Source organism: Dicentrarchus labrax, unplaced genomic scaffold (genome assembly GCF_905237075.1).
Source record: "Dicentrarchus labrax unplaced genomic scaffold, dlabrax2021, whole genome shotgun sequence".
In the NCBI taxonomy this organism is placed as follows: domain Eukaryota; kingdom Metazoa; phylum Chordata; class Actinopteri; family Moronidae; genus Dicentrarchus; species Dicentrarchus labrax.
In genome coordinates this window covers 1,436,119-1,454,951 of record NW_026136723.1, presented here as the reverse complement: position 1 = coordinate 1,454,951, position 18,833 = coordinate 1,436,119, and the positions used below count along the sequence as shown (strand labels likewise).

Here is an 18,833-nt window from a genome sequence, read left to right as displayed (position 1 = left end):
CGAAATTAAAACAAGATATATTTATCAGCCTCAAGCAACCTAAAACTGAATATAAATACTTTACAATATTGTATTTAGTACTTGTGTAGAAACTTACTTCCAACCCCTTACTACACCCCCGTGTAACAGTCCATCTAGGCCTCCTCTGCCTCCACCGACCACTGCTGCACAGTGCTGGTGGTGATGGACTGTCTCCTATATAAAATACATGTTTCTAATTAAATTTGAAATGTAAAGAAAATATATGCATTAGAATAGAACCAAAATTATATGAACTTGTTGTTGTGTGTTTCCGAATCAGCAATCCATTGAAGTGATTGATCCATTGATAAACAGCATCATGAGAGGAATCCAAGTCCCTGTTGGAGTCAGTCAGAGCATTTCCATAGAGAGCCACTTTGCATCAGCAGCACCATGCTCCAGTGCTCTGGGAGAGTTTATAGTCCTGAGAGTTGAACACTGGATGACTGACAGCTGTCCTTCATGACAACAGAAGACACAGAAATCCTCCTCATCAAAAACATGACTTTGATCTCCGTCCTCATCTGGACTCTCCTCTGCTGCTGCTTCACAGGTAAAGTCCAGAGAATCAAACTCCTCTCCTCTATGAACATCCGTCCCTCTGAAATGAAGCCCACAAAACCATGACGCTGCTTTATGTTTTTGTCTCTGTATCCTCAGAGTCCAGAGGCCAGGTCACAGTGACTCAGCCTGGAGCAGTGAGCTCTGCTCTGGGACGCTCCGTCACAATCACATGTAGGACCAGTCAGAATGTAAATGGGAACTACCTTTCCTGGTACCAACAGAGAGATGGAGAAATTCCTAAACTGCTCATTTATACAACTAGCACTCGAGCATCAGGGATTCCAGGTCGTTTTACAGGCAGTGGATCAAACTCTGACTTCACTCTGACCATCAGTGGAGTCCAGACTGAAGATGCAGCAGTTTACTACTGTATGGGTGAATTCTACGCCAACAGCCAGTATTCGTTCCCACAGTGAAAAAGCATCGTACAAAAACCTCCCTCAGTCAGACTGAACAGAAACTGAACTGACTGCTGCAGCTGGAAGCTACTGCAGAGACTGATACACTTCACTGAGGACACACACACACACACACACACACACAAACACACACACACACTTCACAATTGCTTAAACAACCATTTAACATGTATCAACACAGTAAAACATAATCTTGTTGGAAATCCATTTTACTTTCTCTATCACAGCTTCTCACCATCCATTTATATCCTATTATAGTTATATAATCTTATATATTGTTCAGTTAATAGAATGGTGCTAACGTGAGACAGTTAATGAGCAGATGAAAATGTCACAATATAAGGGCCTGATGAAAAGCAGGAATAGCAACATAAGAGCAATCCAGAAGTACACAATGCAGAGCATGCAGCTCTTGTGGTGTGTATACAGTCTGTGTATCGCTGCTACGTAGCATAAAACGTTTATTAAACTTGTACTTAAGTGACAGCATGACCCTCTGTGTTCCTAAAGAGATATTGCAAATAAGAAGAAGATATGAATACAAACACACACAGAGGTATAAATCAGATTGTACTGACAGAGCTATCAGATGTGCTGTGTGCATAATCCTTACATTTCTTTATTAAAATGATCACCTGTATTAAATAGTTCAGATTTGACTCAGGGACAAACACTGTCAGTGTAAATTCAATGATCTACTGTGATTATTAAGATAGGAACACACGTGTCCAGGTCAGCCTCGCTCAAATGAAATGATGTTACCCCATACGTCTCAGAGTCTCGTTGAGCTAAGGAAGCTCTTTAAATACTAAATCTAATACAAAAGGGATTATAGATCGCCCTGTTTGTGTTATTGGATGTTGTTTCACCTCTTTCTCACACACACAAAGTATGGGGGGGGCACAAGTTATCTCCCATGGTGGCTAATACTTTCTGGCTTGCTTGATCTTATGCTGACAATACTAAAACATTTTGTTTCTAAGGGAGGTTTTTGTACGACACTTTTTCACTGTGTGAACAACCACTGACTGTTGATGTAATGACCACCTATGCAGTACAATCTGACAATAGATGTTTTGCTGTGGTATCCTAAAGCAAGAGCTTGTCCTACTGTTGGAGCCATGAGGACTATAAGCTATAGTTATAGTTAAAGCATATGAAAAAGAGAATTAAATGATGACAGTAAAATGATTTATAAGGCAGTATACAAACATGATATGGTTAAATATGGATGTTGAATAATTTGCTTGCTCATGCTCATGGTGGCTAATACTTTCTGGCTTGCTTGATCTTATGCTGACAATACTAAAACATTTTGTTGCTAATCCTTAAAACACTATTTATTATTGGAGATTAATCTAAACAACCTTTAAACATGATTTTATATAAATGACCTATTTTCATTCTTCAATCACACCTTGTTTCTACCTGCATGATGTAATCCCAGAATGTATAAGTATCACCAATGATGAGAAGATCTTCATGTGACATGGGTTATAATCCTGCACTGTGAAAATATGAAAATGTTGTTGGTAGAAAGATCCATGAAAAAACATTTGATTGAAAGAATAAAATATCTTTATTGTCTTACAGCATTATTGGAACAATGAAAATGTCACAATCTGAAGTTCAATGATGTTAAATTGGTGGGATGACAAAAAGAAGATTTAGGGCTGTAGTCACACTGTGTCCGTTCAATACTAAGAACATGGTCTCTCCTGCATTTCCATAGACAGCCACTTTGCATCAGCAGCACCATGCTCCAGTGCTCTGGGAGAGTTTATAGTCCTGAGAGTTGAACACTGGATGACTGACAGCTGTCCTTCATGACAACAGAAGACACAGAAATCCTCCTCATCAAAAACATGACTTTGATCTCCGTCCTCATCTGGACTCTCCTCTGCTGCTGCTTCACAGGTAAAGTCCAGAGAATCAAACTCCTCTCCTCTATGAACATCCGTCCCTCTGAAATGAAGCCCACAAAACCATGACGCTGCTTTATGTTTTTGTCTCTGTATCCTCAGAGTCCAGAGGCCAGGTCACAGTGACTCAACCTGGAGCAGTGAGGTCTGTTCAGGGAGGCTCCGTCACAATCACATGTAGAACTAGTCAGAACATCTATAAATATTACTATTTATCCTGGTACCGACAGAGAGATGGAGAAACTCCTGAACTGCTCATTTACTATACTAGCACTCGACCATCAGGGATTCCAGATCGTTTTTCAGGCAGTGGATCAAACTCTGACTTCACTCTGACCATCAGTGGAGTCCAGACTGAAGATGCAGCAGTTTACTACTGCATGGGTGGTCATTACATCAACAGTCAGTGGTTGTTCACACAGTGAAAAAGCGTCGTACAAAAACCTCCCTCAGTCAGACTGAACAGAAACTGAACTGACTGCTGCAGCTGGAAGCTACTGCAGAGACTGATACACTTCACTGAGGACACACACACACACACACACACACACACACACACACACACACACACACACAAAATTTAACAAATTAGATTACACTAAACACACAATGTCACACAAGAGAGACTTGACAAGGGTTAAAATCAGGTTTCTGTTTAATTGGGATAAATTATCAGCCATAAACATAACACTCATTGTGGTACAAGGTCAGAAAACACAACTTTACACAGCAGTGTTGAGCAATAATTCTACCACATTCACTTTGTTGGACAGAATACTAACAATGGTGGTAAAGAGACAGTGAGAAGTTAACAATGGAAGAATAGGTCATATGTGAGTGCACTGTTAGTGACTTTTAATTCAAAATCACTTTCATTAAGCCGTTATTTGAGCGGGATTGATAACACACAAACCAATAAACAAGCAACCGCGAAGTTAACAAAGGAATTTTATTTTCAATATTTTAACGTAGGTATGCCTAGGTATAACAAAAATGACCTTTCAACAGTATGCATTCTGGAATTTGCGTCCAAAAAATGCTTCTGTTCCCCCGTTTTGCCTGGTGTCAATTTCCCCCTGGTGCAGTTATTCCCATAATTAAATTACTTCAGTAGTAGAGCAGCCACAAGGAGAATTCAGGGCATGAGCAAGCAAATTATTCAACATCCATATTTAACCATATCATGTTTGTATACTGCCTTATAAATCATTTTACTGTCATCATTTAATTCTCTTTTTCATATACTTTAACTATAACTATAGCTTATAGTCCTCATGGCTCCAACAGTAGGACAAGCTCTTGCTTTAGGATACCACAGCAAAACATCTATTGTCAGATTGTACTGAAAGAGCTATGACATGTACGACACATTACCATCATAAGATCAAAGATATTGTATATCACTTGATGCAGATGATGCGCTGCTCTGTGTATCTAACTATGAACATTTCTATCTGAACTCTTTTTTAAACTTTGGTAAAGATTTTCAATAATTTCAAGGAGCAGATCTAACCCTTGTTACATAATGAATCATCCTCATATTCAGACTTCAGAATGATTAAAGATAGGTGATCTTCTAAATGGTCTAAACATGGGTATAATTAACAAGGTTCATTAAAGCATATACAACTGCCAATTATAGAGGAACTTTTCTAATGTTTCTAAACATTTCTAAATGTGCTGAATTAGTAATACATGAAAACTGCTGATTTTATTAAATCTTTATTATTTTGAAATCTTGAAACCATCGAGAGAGACAGAGAGAAAAAAGGGAGAGAGAGAGAGAGAGAGAGAGAGAGAGAGAGAGCAACGGTGTTGCAGAGTGCAGACTGACAGCAGTAGCAGAGTAAAACCAGTATCAGAGTCCCAGTGAGTCAGGTCAGAACTGGGGACACTGGTCTCTCCTCAGTGTCTCTGAGAGCGGAGTCTGGGAGCCCTGGGTGGCCTCACAGGTCACAGAGCCCACCTTCCTCCAGTGGTCTGCAGAGAGCCTCAGGGTGCTGCTCCAGCAGTAGTGGCCGTCCTTCAGCACCCCGGGGCTCCTGCTCTGCTCCCAGCTGCTGCTGCTGCTGCTGCTGCTGCTGCCGTCCACCTTCCAGGACAGACTCCAGTCTGAGGGGAAGCCCTTGTTGGCCAGACACATGAGCGTGGCCTTCCCCTGCTGCAGCTCCTCACTGGAGGGGGGCAGCACCGTCAGGGTGGGGACAACTCGATCCACTGCAGAGAGAGAGATTAATACAGTTTATATGAGGTAAACTGAACTCCATCCTGTTGGTTGCAGCAGAGGAGGCTTCTAGTTCTGTTGGTCTTCTTCAGACTGAATGAAACTGGTCTTAAACGTTTCACTTCCTCTCTGAGCTCAGTAACCATGGCAACAGACAGGCATCACTGCTGAACCATGACAACAGACAGGTTTCAGTACTAAAGATAAAAAGTTAAAACTTTTAGTCCAGTGTATAGTTTTTAAATAATAAAGTAAATAGTCAAAGATTCCTTGTTAAACATGAGATGAAGATTGTGACATTGTTATTGTTTTAACCATCTCAAATATTTCTTGTATAAAGCTAAAACCTGATAAATGATGATATGTGTTTGTTCTCTTCATGTAAGCAGGAATCATCATTGAAAAGTCAGAAACATTCAAAGTGAAGATTGTTAACTACTGAACTACTTCAAACTCATGACATTCTCATAATAAAATTTGTGGAATGGCTTTAATATTGTTACTCTGAGAGTAAGATTGAGTATTACCCATACACATTAAACACTGAACAAAAACTATTAGCAGAGTTCTTGATCCAAAAAAGTAAATCTTATACTTAAAGACTTTCTCTCCTTACAGAGTATTGCTTAGTAGTTTTACAATTAACTGATAAGAATGTAGAAAATTAAAGCTTTATTGCAAAACATTATCAATTGGAGTGGATTGTAGTCTGGTTAATGACACTCTGAAGCCTTCAAGAATTGTTAGAAACACATTAGATTTCAAATATTAGGCAAAATATTCCTTTAAGGTCGACAGCTATAAGATTTAAACAGAATACATGGAAATTATTTGTTGTTAAAAGAGTTAAATGTACTTACAGTTAACTTTCAGTCTGGTTCCTCCACCGAACGTGTACCACAGTGATACAAACTCATTGAGCCGCCGTACAAAAACCTCTCACTGTAGAGAGACATGGCTCTCTGACTTTGACACAAACAAACTCAGCAAACACATTCCCAGTTTACCCAGTTTATGCAATCACCGATTGTAGTGTTTGAAATCAATTTACAAAATATTAATATATATTTAACCTTTTTTGTCTGAAATGTCAAACATGTACAAGTAAAACGAATTCGTCTTTCAGAAGACATTGAAATAAGATATACAAAAAAAACCTGACAAATGCAAACAATTATCATGAGTAATGTTTATTTTACATTATAATAACTGATAATGTTGTTAAAATGTGTCCATCAGTGATGTTGATCTGTGTGGTAGTGAATTAAGGGGAATTCACTAAATATTCTGGAAGAAAATGTGTCCATCAAACTGAAACCAAAGCCTCATACAAATGAGCACTGACACATTCCTAATCAATACTCTGATAAAGTGATTGATCCATTGATAAACAGCATCATGAGAGGAATCCAAGTCCCTATTGGAGTCAGTCAGAGCATTTCCATAGAGAGCCACTTTGCATCAGCAGCACCATGCTCCAGTGCTCTGGGAGAGTTTATAGTCCTGAGAGTTGAACACTGGATGACTGACAGCTGTCCTTCATGACAACAGAAGACACAGAAATCCTCCTCATCAAAAACATGACTTTGATCTCCGTCCTCATCTGGACTCTCCTCTGCTGCTGCTTCACAGGTAAAGTCCAGAGAATCAAACTCCTCTCCTCTATGAACATCCGTCCCTCTGAAATGAAGCCCACAAAACCATGACGCTGCTTTATGTTTTTGTCTCTGTATCCTCAGAGTCCAGAGGCCAGGTCACAGTGACTCAGCCTGGAGCAGTGAGCTCTGTTCTGGGAGGCTCCGTCACCATCACATGTAGAACTAGTCAGAACATCTATAAATATTACTATTTATCCTGGTACCGACAGAGAGATGGAGAAACTCCTGAACTGCTCATTTACTATACTAGCACTCAAGCATCAGGGATTCCAGGTCGTTTTACAGGCAGTGGATCAAACTCTGACTTCACTCTGACCATCAGTGGAGTACAGACTGAAGACACAGCAGCTTACTACTGCATGGGTGGTCATTACATCAACAGTCAGTGGTTGTTCACACAGTGAAAAAGCGTCGTACAAAAACCTCCCTCAGTCAGACTGAACAGAAACTGAAGTGACTGCTGCAGCTGGAAGCTACTGCAGAGACTGATACACTTCACTGAGGACACACACACACACACACACACACACACACACACACACAGACACACACACACACACACAATTTAATAAATTAGATTACACTAAACACACAATGTCACACAAGAGATATTTGACAAGGTTTAAAATCAGGTTTCTGTTTGATTGGGATAAATTATCAGTCATAAACATAACACTTGTCATTGTGGTACAAGGTCAGAAAACACAACTTTACACAGCAGTGCTGAGCAATAATTCTATTACATTCACTTTGTTGTACAGAATACTAACAATGGTGGTAAAGAGACAGTGAGAAGTTAACAATGGAAGAGTAGGTCATCTGTGAGTGCACTGTTAGTGACTTTTAATTCAAAATCACTTTCATTAAGCCGTTATTTGAGCGGGATTGATAACACACACACCAAAAAACAAGCAACCGCGGATTCAAAGTTAACAAAGGAATTTTATTTTCAATATTTTAACGTAGGTATGTCTAGGTATAACAAAAATGACCTTTCAACAGTATGCATTCTAGAATTTGCGTCCAAAGAATGCTTCTGTTCCCCCGTTTTGCCTGGTGTCAATTTCCCCCTGGTGCAGTTATTCCCATAATTAAATTACTTTAATGCAATAGTAGAGCAGAAACAAGGATAATTCAGGGCATGAGCAAACAAATTATTCAACATCCATATTTAACCATATCATGTTTGTATACTGCTTTATAAATCATTTTACTATCATCATTTAATTCTCTTTTTCATATGCTTTAACTATAACTATAGCTTATAGTCCTCATGGCTCCAACAGTAGGACAAGCTCTTGCTTTAGGATACCACAGCAAAACATCTATTGTCAGATTGTACTGAAAGAGCTATGACATGTACGAGACATTACTATCATGAGATCAAAGATATTGTATATCACTTGATGCAGATGATGCGCTGCTCTGTGTATCTAACTATGAACATTTCTATCTGAACTCTTTTTTAAATTTTCAATAATTTCAAGGGACAGATTTAGCCCTTGTTACATAATGAATCATCCTCATATTCAGACTTCAGAATGATAAAAGATAGGTGATCTTCTAAATGGTCTAAACATGGGTATAATTAACAAGGTATATTAAAGCATATACAACTGCCAATTATAGAGGAACTTTTCTGATGATTCTAAACATTTATAAACGTGCTAAATTAATAATACTCACATGAAAACTGATGATTTTATTAAATCTTTATTATTTTGAAATCTTGAAACCATTGAGAAAGACAGAGAAAGAGAGAGAGAGAGAGAGAGAGAGCAACGGTGTTGCACAGTGCAGACTGACAGCAGTAGCAGAGTGAAACCAGTATCAGAGTCCCAGTGGGTCAGGTCAGAACTGGGAACACTGGTCTCTCCTCAGTGTCTCTGAGAGCGGAGTCTGGGATCCCTGGGTGGCCTCACAGGTCACAGAGCCCACCTTCCTCCAGTGGTCTGCAGAGAGCCTCAGGGTGCTGCTCCAGCTGTACTGGCCGTCCTTCAGCACCCCGGGGCTCATGCTCTGCTCCCAGCTGCTGCTGCTGCTGCTGCCGTCCACCTTCCAGGACAGACTCCAGTCTGAGGGGAAGCCCCTGTTGGCCAGACACATGAGCGTGGCCTTCCCCTGCTGCAGCTCCTCACTGGAGGGGGGCAGCACTGTCAGGGTGGGGACGACTCAACCCACTGCAGAGAGAGAGATTAATAAAGTTTATATGAGGTAAACTGAACTCCATCCTGTTGGTTGCAGCAGAGGAGGCTTCTAGTTCTGATGGTCTTCTTCAGACTGAATGAAACTGGTCTTAAAATTTCACTTCCTTCTCTGAGCTCAGTAACCCTGGCAACAGACAGGCATCACTGCTGAACCATGACAACAGACAGGTTTCAGTACTAAAGATAAAAAGTTAAAGATTCATTGTTGATCATGAGATGAAGATGAAGATTTCACACAGTGAAAAAGCATCATACAAAAACCTCCCTCAGTCAGACTGAACAGAAACTGAACTGACTGCTGCAGCTGGAAGCTACTGCAGAGACTGATACACTTCACTGAGGACACGCACACACACACACACACACACACACACACACACACACACAATCCACACAGAGACAGAATCTCCAGTTGTTTTAAAAAGTCCATAGATAAATCTAAATAATTAGAATTTATAAGTACAACTGTTAATAATGCAAGAATGATTTATTTCTCCTTTACTCTTCATATTTATACAAAACATGGGGGTTCTAATCGGAAAATGCTTCAGCACCTCTCACTGACACTAAAAAATTATACTTTTATATGCCAAGACATTCTGTTGGAGGTCACAAAATCCTTCTCTTAATTTATTTATTTATTTTTATTTTATTTATTTATTTTGCACAGATTAGAATTACAATAAAACGACAAAGATAACAAATAGCGCAGGGAAAGGCAGAAAACCCAGATGGGCTTATTTAAAGCCTCCACCTAAAATTTCATAGTTATAAGGAACAGAAAATTGACATACAGAGAATATTATAACTACATAAAGTAATAACAAACTGATAATAGAGAAAAAGAATATATAACATCAACAACAAGTTATAATGACAACAAAATAACAATATGAAAACAAAAATATGAACATGATATAAAAGTGTGTTTGTGTGTGAATTAGAATTTTAAGACAGCAGTTAAATGGGCTTTTAGACATCTTTTGAAACATTTTATAGAGATGGAGTTTTTTGCCAGATGGGAAAAGGTATTCCATAATTTGGTACCCTTAAATTTAATAGTAAATTGACCTCTGCACGTAAAAAATCTTGGGGGATGAAGATCTAAAGATTGTCACGTTGGATAAGAGTGAACCTGAGAATTAAATTTAAAATAAGTCTGAAAGTGCTCTGGAAAGTTTTCATGATCTGAATATACCTTATAAATAAGAACACATATTTGAGAGATATTGATGTCATGAACAGTAAGTATCTGGAGTTTCTGAAAAAGACGTACAGATGAGACATCAGATCGGGTTGCCATCCTAACAAAACGTTTCTGAAGAACCAAAATTCTATGGAGTGAAGTAGGAAAGGTACTTGCCCAAACTATATTACAATATGAAAGATAATGGATAAATTAAACTGTAATAAAGTGTAAGAAGACAGCTTGTGGTAACAAGATTACTAATCCTCCTAATTATACCGATAGATTTGTTTATTTTTTTTGCTAACCCAGTGTATTTGTGCTTTCCAATTCAAACTCAGGAATCTTGTTGTTGAGACTTGAGGCAACTCAACAGACTGAATTATAACTTTACAAAAATCCTTAGAGTATGATTTTTTGCCACAAAATATTATATAGTTAGATTTTTTTTATATTCAGAAATAACTTATTTAAACTGAACCATGTAGCATATCTAGTTAAACCAACATTCAAATTTTTAATCAGAGAATTGAAATTTGAGTGAAAATAAACTAGAGTTGTATCATCTGCAAACAAAGAATATTTGAGACATTTGATAAATCATTAATATAAATAAGAAATAATAATGGTCCAAGAATGGATCCCTGGGGGACCCCACAAAGTAGTGTAGCTTTGTTGGAATAGCATCCATTAATACAAACAAACTGTCTTCTATTTGAGACATAGTTTTTTAACCATTCAAACGTAACATCATGAAAACCATATTTATGCAGTTTTTTCAGTAAAATATGATGGTTAACTGTATCAAAAGCTTGTGAAAAATCAATGAATATACTACAATTAAATTCATTATTTTCTAATGCAGAGGTAACTTTGTCAATCAAATGAAGCAAAGGCATATAAGTGGAGTGATTTTTCTAAAAACCATACTGATGTTTGTAAAGAATTGAATTAGAATCTACATGAGAAAGGATCCTTTTGTATATGATTTTTTCTAATATTTTTGAAAAACATGGCAAAATAGATATGGGTCTATAATTATTAAAACAACACGGATCATCCGCTTTAAATAGAAGAATAACTTTGGCAACTTTTAAATCCTCTAGTACAACGCTTCTTGCCATAGACAGAGAAATAACGTAACCTAGTGGCAGCAAAATTGACCTGTTTAACTAGGGATGCAGAAATGTCATCATGGTCAGCTGAAGATGTTTTTAGTTAATCAATAATGTCACTTATTTCTTGGACATCATGAGGCTTAAAAGAAGAGATAGAAGGATAATTTACTGTAATGAAATCCAGTGGATTGGCACAACTAGGAGGAACTTTACTAGCTAATTCATAACCAATGTTAACAAAAAAATCATTGAATTTTTTTGCTATATCAAATGAATTGTTAAAAGAATTGTCACCATCTAAAAAGATTGAAGGTAACTCTGGGTGAGTCTTTTTTTCTCTATGCAACAACTGATTTATAACTTTCCATGTGGTTTAAGTATCATTTGAACACCTCTTACATTTTTCGCAGAAATATTTCTTTTTCGCAGATCTAATGGAATGAGTATATTTAAGATTTATAAACACCATGGGTAACAGGTGTAGGATTTGAGACATATTTTCTGTACAATTTATTCTTTTTCCTCAGCAGCTTCAGCAAATCAACTGTAAACCAAGGCCTACTTAAGTCCTGATTGCATTTCCTAGTAGAACTGCCTATTGGAAAACATTCATTGAAACTATAGCTAATGACTTTCATAAAATGTTGATATGCAGAATAAGCATTATTTTCTTTATATAGATCATTCCATGAGATACTGGCAAGCATATCTTTAATATAGGAAAATGATCTGACAAATCTAAATACAAAACCCCAGATTTCATTCCTTCACTCAAGTTGTTTGTTAAGATGTTATCAATCAAAGTTGCTGAATTTTCCTTTACTCTTGTAGATTTATGAATAAGTGAGAAAAAGTATCAAATTTTTTTTTAAAGAGGTTTATATTAAAGTCTCCTAAAATATAACAAAATGTATCCTCCTTGTTTATCAAATCAAGAGAACTGGACAGACTTTCATTAAAATCTTGGACAGTAGAGTCAGGTGGGCGATAAATAACACCAACTATAACATTTTTTCCACCAAAGACACCAGAGAGCTCCACAAACACAGATTCCACCTCAGCCCTAGCTGACTTCAGGCAAAGATCATCCCTAACTTTAAATTCATAGTCAACAAGAAAAAACAGAAATACTCCACCTCCAGATCTATTCTCTCTTACGTAGTGGACTGAATTATAATTTGGTAATTTAAATATTTCTCTAGAATCTTCTGTAGGCCATGTTTCAGATAAGGCAATAACAGAGAAATTATGTTTGAGTGAAGATAAATAATGAATACATTTGTCATAGTTGCAAGAAAGACTTCTTGTATTCAGGTGGAAAGTGGAGAATATATTAGAAGGCATAGAAACACATAAGTCATTAAACTGAGTTTCATCATAAAATCTGCAGAGGTTAATGGCATCAAATGATGAAAACAAATTCAAATCTGGGGCAACATCAACATTGTAAGAATCAATTGCAGGGGAATCAAAAGGCTTAAAATTATGATCATCAGAATCAGATGTGTTGCAGTAGTCCATAAGGTGTAAATGTAATGTACTGTGGATATTTATTAATTAATAATCAGATGAAAAGTTATCATTTTCTAGGTACAATCATTACCTTTTGTAAAAGACCAATAAAACTTTTGTAAAGCTTAAGTTCAACATTTCACCAAACTGTGATATAGAAGTAAAAAACTTTTGAGTTTATCATGACATAGCCTGGTACCTACAGAAATATGGTAAAGCACCTAAACTGCAAACTTTGGGGGAAACTCACAAAGGTTCTGGGGTTCCAGAGTGTTTTACAGGCTGTGGATCAAACTCTTTGTTCACTCTAACATCAGTGTATTTCAAGCTGAAGATAGAGGAGATTTCTACTGTCAGAATCTTGACATAATGAACAGTTAGTGTCTGTTACCAGAGTAAAAAATATATATTTCTAATATTCTTACAAATAAAGACACTCAAGAATGATCTCAGCTAGCCTATCTTGACTTACCCCCACAAACAGTAAAGATAATTGAATTAGACAAGGGTTAATGGAAAATGGCAAGTCAAACAAGAGTTTACTGAAAAGTTTTGCTTGTAAGATCAAAATCTTATTAAAAAGACATAACTGTCGAAAGGTAAGATTTTAAGATGAAAACATATATGTTCATATCAAATTATTAAGAATAAAAATAAGTGTATCATGTTCGTTTTCATTTCAAGATCCAGTGTGTAACATTTAGGATGATCCATTGACAGAAATGGAATATGATATGTATAACTATGTTTTCATTATTGTATAAACACCTGAAAATAAGAATCGTTATGATTTTGTTACCTAAGAATAAGCTGCTGTTATCTAAAGACGCCACCAGTTTCTTTCCATGGACAGTTTCTACAGTAGCTCAGAACTAACAAACCAAACACTGGTTGTAGATTGGGCTATGTAAGTTTGTGGCCGCTGAAATTTCTCCTTCTCAGGGGAGAGGCTGAAGTGAGGGACTTGCAATCTCCTACTACACCTCTAGATGTCACTAAATCCTACACACTGGTCCTTAGAAACAACAGAACTGGTAACTTAACATAAGCTCTTCCTTTTCAGGACCGAGTTCCTCTCCGACCTTCACGTCTGCGCTGACCTCTGTTCTGAAGATTCATGGGGCGACTGCCTGCGGGTTGGCTTGAAGGGGTCACTGCTGAAACACCCCTGGATAGCAAATGGCTAAGGGATAAAAAGGTTTTATCCTGGTGAGAGGAGGGGGAATTACGATCCACAGCCTCTGTCATTCGCTCCAACCTCCTGCTCATGGACCACAGCAGGGAATGTGTACGGCTTTCCATCTGACGGAGGCTCCTCTCAAAGCTCAACCGCATCTCCAACAGTTCCGCCTGCAACTTGCCAAACCAGGTGTGCTGATCAAATCTTGTATCCCTGTCCTGTGTTGTGGTGGCATGTGAGGATGTGGCAGGTGGTGAGGACAGGGTTGTATATGGGGACATGGTGGTGTGGGAGGATGTGGCAGGTAGTGAGGACAGGGTTGTATATGGGGACATGGTGGCATGTGAGGATGTGGCAGGTGGTGAGGACAGGGTTGTATATGTGGACATGGTGGCATGTGAGGATGTGGCAGGTGGTGAGGACAGGGTTGTATATGGGGACATGGTGGTTTTGGAGGAAGTGGCAGGTGGTGAGGACAGACTTGTATATGGGGACATGGTGGAGTGGGAGGATGTGGCAGCATGTGAGGATGTTGCTTTTAGTTTACCACCTTCCTCTCCCTCCTCTGTTGGTCCTGTGGGTGCTAGTGAAGCAGACGAGAATGTATGGTCATCATATTGTATGAAATTGTATATATGTAAATTCAATTCAGAAACCATTAATAGTTCAAATCTCCTGTAAGTGTGGCGGTTTACATATTTCTATTGTCTCATTGTATTTATCAACATATGTGACATTTGTGAATGTAATTGTTTTGACCACATACAGTTAATTTAAATATTATTTTACAAAATTACTTGTTATAATATAACAATAACATGCTTTGTGTGTGTTTATCTACACAAGGGATGGATAGGAAAGGAGTTACTCTACACATTAAAACTACCATCCGGATATACAATTTAGTTGTTTTTATTTACCTCATTTCAATGGGGTCTGCAGAATGTAGAATAACAAATAAAGAGTGAATGAATGTTCAGTTTCTGTTATAGCTATTGACCATCATAAACTTAAGATGCTGCACTATTGCATTGCATGAAAATATTAAAATGATTGTTCTTGTTCTTTGGGATTGGGATTTGGGATCTATGGTTGGATCAGACAGGATTTAAACTATTAATAGTCTTTATCTCCCAGCCCTCCATCATGCTATTCCCCCTTTCTCCTTCTTTCAGTTTGCATACTTACTCTCTAAAACATCGACCTCCAGCAGCACTTCACTTGAGCTTTTTTCTCCCAGACGGTTCCTGACCTGACACACATAGAGTCCAGCATTGGACAGATCCAGAGAGGCTAAAGACAGGACCTTTCCTGAGCCCACCTGGAGCAGGGAACTGGAAGAAGTCCTTCTGTACCAGGTGTATCTGCCTACAGGTTTAGCAGCACTGCTGCAGGTCAGGTTCACACTGCTGCCCTCTGCCAGGGTGCCATTGTGACTGACCTCAATTAACACATTCACTGGAGCATCTGTACAAAAATCAGAGAGACTGTTGTTACCATATATTCATGTATAGATTGTAGTTACCATACAAGCTTCAAATATTTATATTCAAAACTCAACATCATAAGTCTGTCAAGAGAAACTACTGAAAAACAACAGAAAGCATTCAGAAAAAGCAACCAGTAAAAAATAAATGGCCATAAGTCATTGGCTCCCATGTTTCACCATATTGTAAACTTGTAATGCTGTTCAGCAACTTTGTTTTGGACTGAAATGTTCTGGCTTTGAATTAATATGTCAGTGTAATTTACAAGATGTCTATTACATTTTATTTTTTAAAAAAAACTAACTTCTTGCAAACACGTTTACAAATAGTTCCAAATAGTACAGCATGAAGAGATTTTGTTGATAGGCAAGGTATATCTATTGCCAACTAAATATAAAACAGGAAATATTTCAATATGGACCAATCCAAATTTAACATAACTTTACAAATGTGTTTAGAATAATTTTTCATATTCAAATGTACATATATATATAGCAATTTATTTTGTTTTGGAAGCCCCACTTAAAATATGTTTAATTCAAACTCCAAAAGCAAACAGTATAATTAACAGTAATAGACACCATGTACAAGTTCAAACCTGTTTTAACCTATAATGGTATCATTGATAAACTCACAGTGAACATCCAGGAACACCGGATTGCTCTGCACTGACTCCTGGCCTTCAACAGCACACGTATAACTCCCAGCATCCTCTGCACTGGCCTGGAAATGGGGTGGTTTGGCCACTTGTTGCCCATTTCTGAACCAGACAATAGTGCTCGGCCCAGGCAGTTCGCAGGATGTGTCACATGTTAGAGTCACATTTTGTCCTTCACTCACACTTTCAGGCTTCACGCTGGCAGTCAGATCTGAGATCAGTGTAAAGAAACAGAGTCAGATACTGGAAAAGTCAATATATTATATATGAAAATATTAAAACCTCAGTTTCACTGAACTCTACCTGTTACAGACAAATACACTGATATTGTGTGAGCATATGACAAATAAAATCTTTGAATTGAAGAAAGATGGTGGATTTGAAAGTGTATCCCATTCAGAAATGAAGTTTTCAACCTACTAGGCTGTGCTGGATGAGTCACTACAGATGGAGGTGCAGGAACTGAAAAGGGTACAAGAAATGATTTTTAGATTTTAGTTATTGCAACCGTAACAGTATAGCCTGTAGTAGTTTTATTATGTTGTGCAGCACGTCTGTGTGGACCATGCTGCTGCTGGAGTTTCAAAATTGAATACATTATTTAATGGTGACATCTTCTGGTCCAAAAGTGACATTGCACATCTTCATCAGACCAGACCTTGTAGTGCATTGATAATTGAGTTCTACCAGCTATTCACTGATCCATCCCAACCCCCTCCTTTTCCATATGGTTTAGATTCAACATCATTTGCCTTCAGGATTTTAATTCCTGTTGACAATCAAATTCTCAGTTGTAGCTTCAAACTTTGCTCTATTTTATGTGTGTATGTATGTAACCTTCATCTTCATACTGTAGCATCTATATTTTAATATTTTAATTTAAATTGTATTTCTTTGATCAATTGTAATAATACAAAACATGGAGAACAATTATCAACCCCATGTAGGGACCGGGAGGCACAACAACAAAAAACCTACAGGGGAACATAGCAAAGTTTCAGTCCTGGCAAAAATGAATAAAGAAATTCCCAATTTCCCCCAATCTTTAAAACTACTGCTATAGGTGCAGTACTCACAGATGACAGTGAGGTTGAAGGGGGCGCTCTTCTCCATCTCCAGCTGGTTGGCAGCTGTGCAGTAGATGGGCCCAACCAGGTCTGAACTCCGAATACCACTGATAGTCAGCATACTGGATGTGGCCTCCTGCAGAAGGAAGACCAATGAAATGATACATTTACTTGATAAGATATCAGTTATTCAACTTTAACTTTGGTTCAAATCCTTCTTCAGTGCAGTCCAAATTCAAATCTTATGAGATAAAAAAAGCACACAAAGTCTCGCCTCTTTGATAGAGAGTCGTGTGTTGTCGGCCATGATAGGTGCTTTGCCGCTGGTCCAGGAGAATTTGAGGAATGAGCCCTCGGCAGAGCAGGTGAGAACCACAGTGCTGTTAAACTCTACCGTCTCAGGCACGTTGGCCCTGATGGTCACATTTGATACCGGCTCTGCAAGTGGAAACACGTTCATTTGAATGGTGAAGTGGCTCAATGGATGTTTCAATGCATGGCACTTCTCTCTACATATGGACACAGTGTCTGAGACTATCAGGCTCTTTCCCTTCTGCCCTTAGATTGCATAATCAGTGTAATAAAATACCCCCTGGGCTAGTAACTGCTGTTAGAAATAATGAAAGGGACAGAACACACCCTTGTGAGAATAAATGCAGTTGTTTATGTACAATGACAAGACGCGACAAGCCTTGTTCAACTGTGTGGTTAAACAACATGGGAACCAACATCAGAAACTTAAATACTTTTTCCACACTTGACTTCCTGGACCCTCTTAACATGTAGGCTTCAAAAGATTTGTGCAATCTGATATTGTAAAAAATGTGTAGTCTACTATTAAAAGCTTAATGCTGCAGAATCCTGTAAATTGGTTATTTTAATTACAAATATTTAGAAATAACCTGCATTTGGATCAAGATTTGCTTCAAAATGTACATGGTGATACACAAACATGGCACAAATGTGCTGTGCTTTACAATTCATCCCGTAGGAAAAAGTCAACCCGCTGGTTGTGCTATAGAAGAAAAGTCAGGGCTATCACCAAAGTCAAAGTAATCTGTGGGCCAACCAACATTTCCATGTCTATAGCCACGCTGCTAGCACGGCTAAAGACACAACTGAAAACATAGACAGGAGTAATATACAGTAGCTCACCCAGAACTCGCAGCTTGGTCTCTCCGGTCTTCACCCTGGTTCCTATAAAGATGTTGATGTAATAATCCCCACTGTCTGCCATGGTTGGAGACATTAGTGTCAAGAACCCGTTGGTCTGGTTCAGCTTCAATCTCTCCTTGTAAGCTTCAGACACTACACTCGTCCGCAGGCTGCTGGTCACAGTGGCTAAACGCGTCAGTTGACCCCCATTGCTGAAAAACCAGACTATATCACTGAAGTTCTCTTTGGGATCCATCAGGGTTTTGAAAGTAACAGGTTTCCCTGAGACTGCATCCACTGGACCCTCAGGCAGTGCGTACCAGTCACAGCATCCTAAAATGAAGAAGACCAACTTTCAGGTTCAGGTTGACCCTGTTAAATATGAAAGACAGTCAAATTCTAATTCACCTCCAGCTCCCAGGGTCATCCTTAAATGCCTGATACAATCTAGAGGG

The 18,833-nt window shown here is 38.3% G+C and overlaps 1 protein-coding gene and 3 gene segments (V, D, J or C); 2 read left to right on the top strand and 2 right to left on the bottom strand.

Annotated features, from left to right (window-relative positions):
• The window catches only part of LOC127357464 (Ig kappa-b4 chain C region-like), a 73,698-nt gene that overhangs the window by 26,376 nt on the left and 28,489 nt on the right, over positions 1–18,833 (bottom strand).
• The window catches only part of LOC127357426 (sialoadhesin), a 96,666-nt gene that overhangs the window by 75,272 nt on the left and 2,561 nt on the right, over positions 1–18,833 (bottom strand). The window contains exons 3-10 of the mRNA XM_051389643.1: positions 18,379–18,711; positions 17,498–17,661; positions 17,233–17,359; positions 16,577–16,618; positions 16,134–16,367; positions 15,200–15,478; positions 9,277–14,594; positions 6,011–7,231 (exon numbers count right to left, since the gene is read on the bottom strand). Coding sequence (XP_051245603.1) covers positions 13,891–14,594; positions 15,200–15,478; positions 16,134–16,367; positions 16,577–16,618; positions 17,233–17,359; positions 17,498–17,661; positions 18,379–18,711 — 1,883 coding nt within the window. The 3' untranslated portion in view covers positions 6,011–7,231; positions 9,277–13,890. The remainder of the gene's footprint in view (positions 1–6,010; positions 7,232–9,276; positions 14,595–15,199; positions 15,479–16,133; positions 16,368–16,576; positions 16,619–17,232; positions 17,360–17,497; positions 17,662–18,378; positions 18,712–18,833) is intronic.
• LOC127357456 (Ig kappa chain V region 120-like) lies at positions 444–1,770 on the top strand. The segment is given in 2 exon segments: positions 444–574; positions 682–1,770. Coding segments are annotated over 2 exon segments (411 nt in total).
• LOC127357455 (Ig kappa chain V region 2717-like) lies at positions 2,794–7,212 on the top strand. The segment is given in 2 exon segments: positions 2,794–2,921; positions 6,890–7,212. Coding segments are annotated over 2 exon segments (414 nt in total).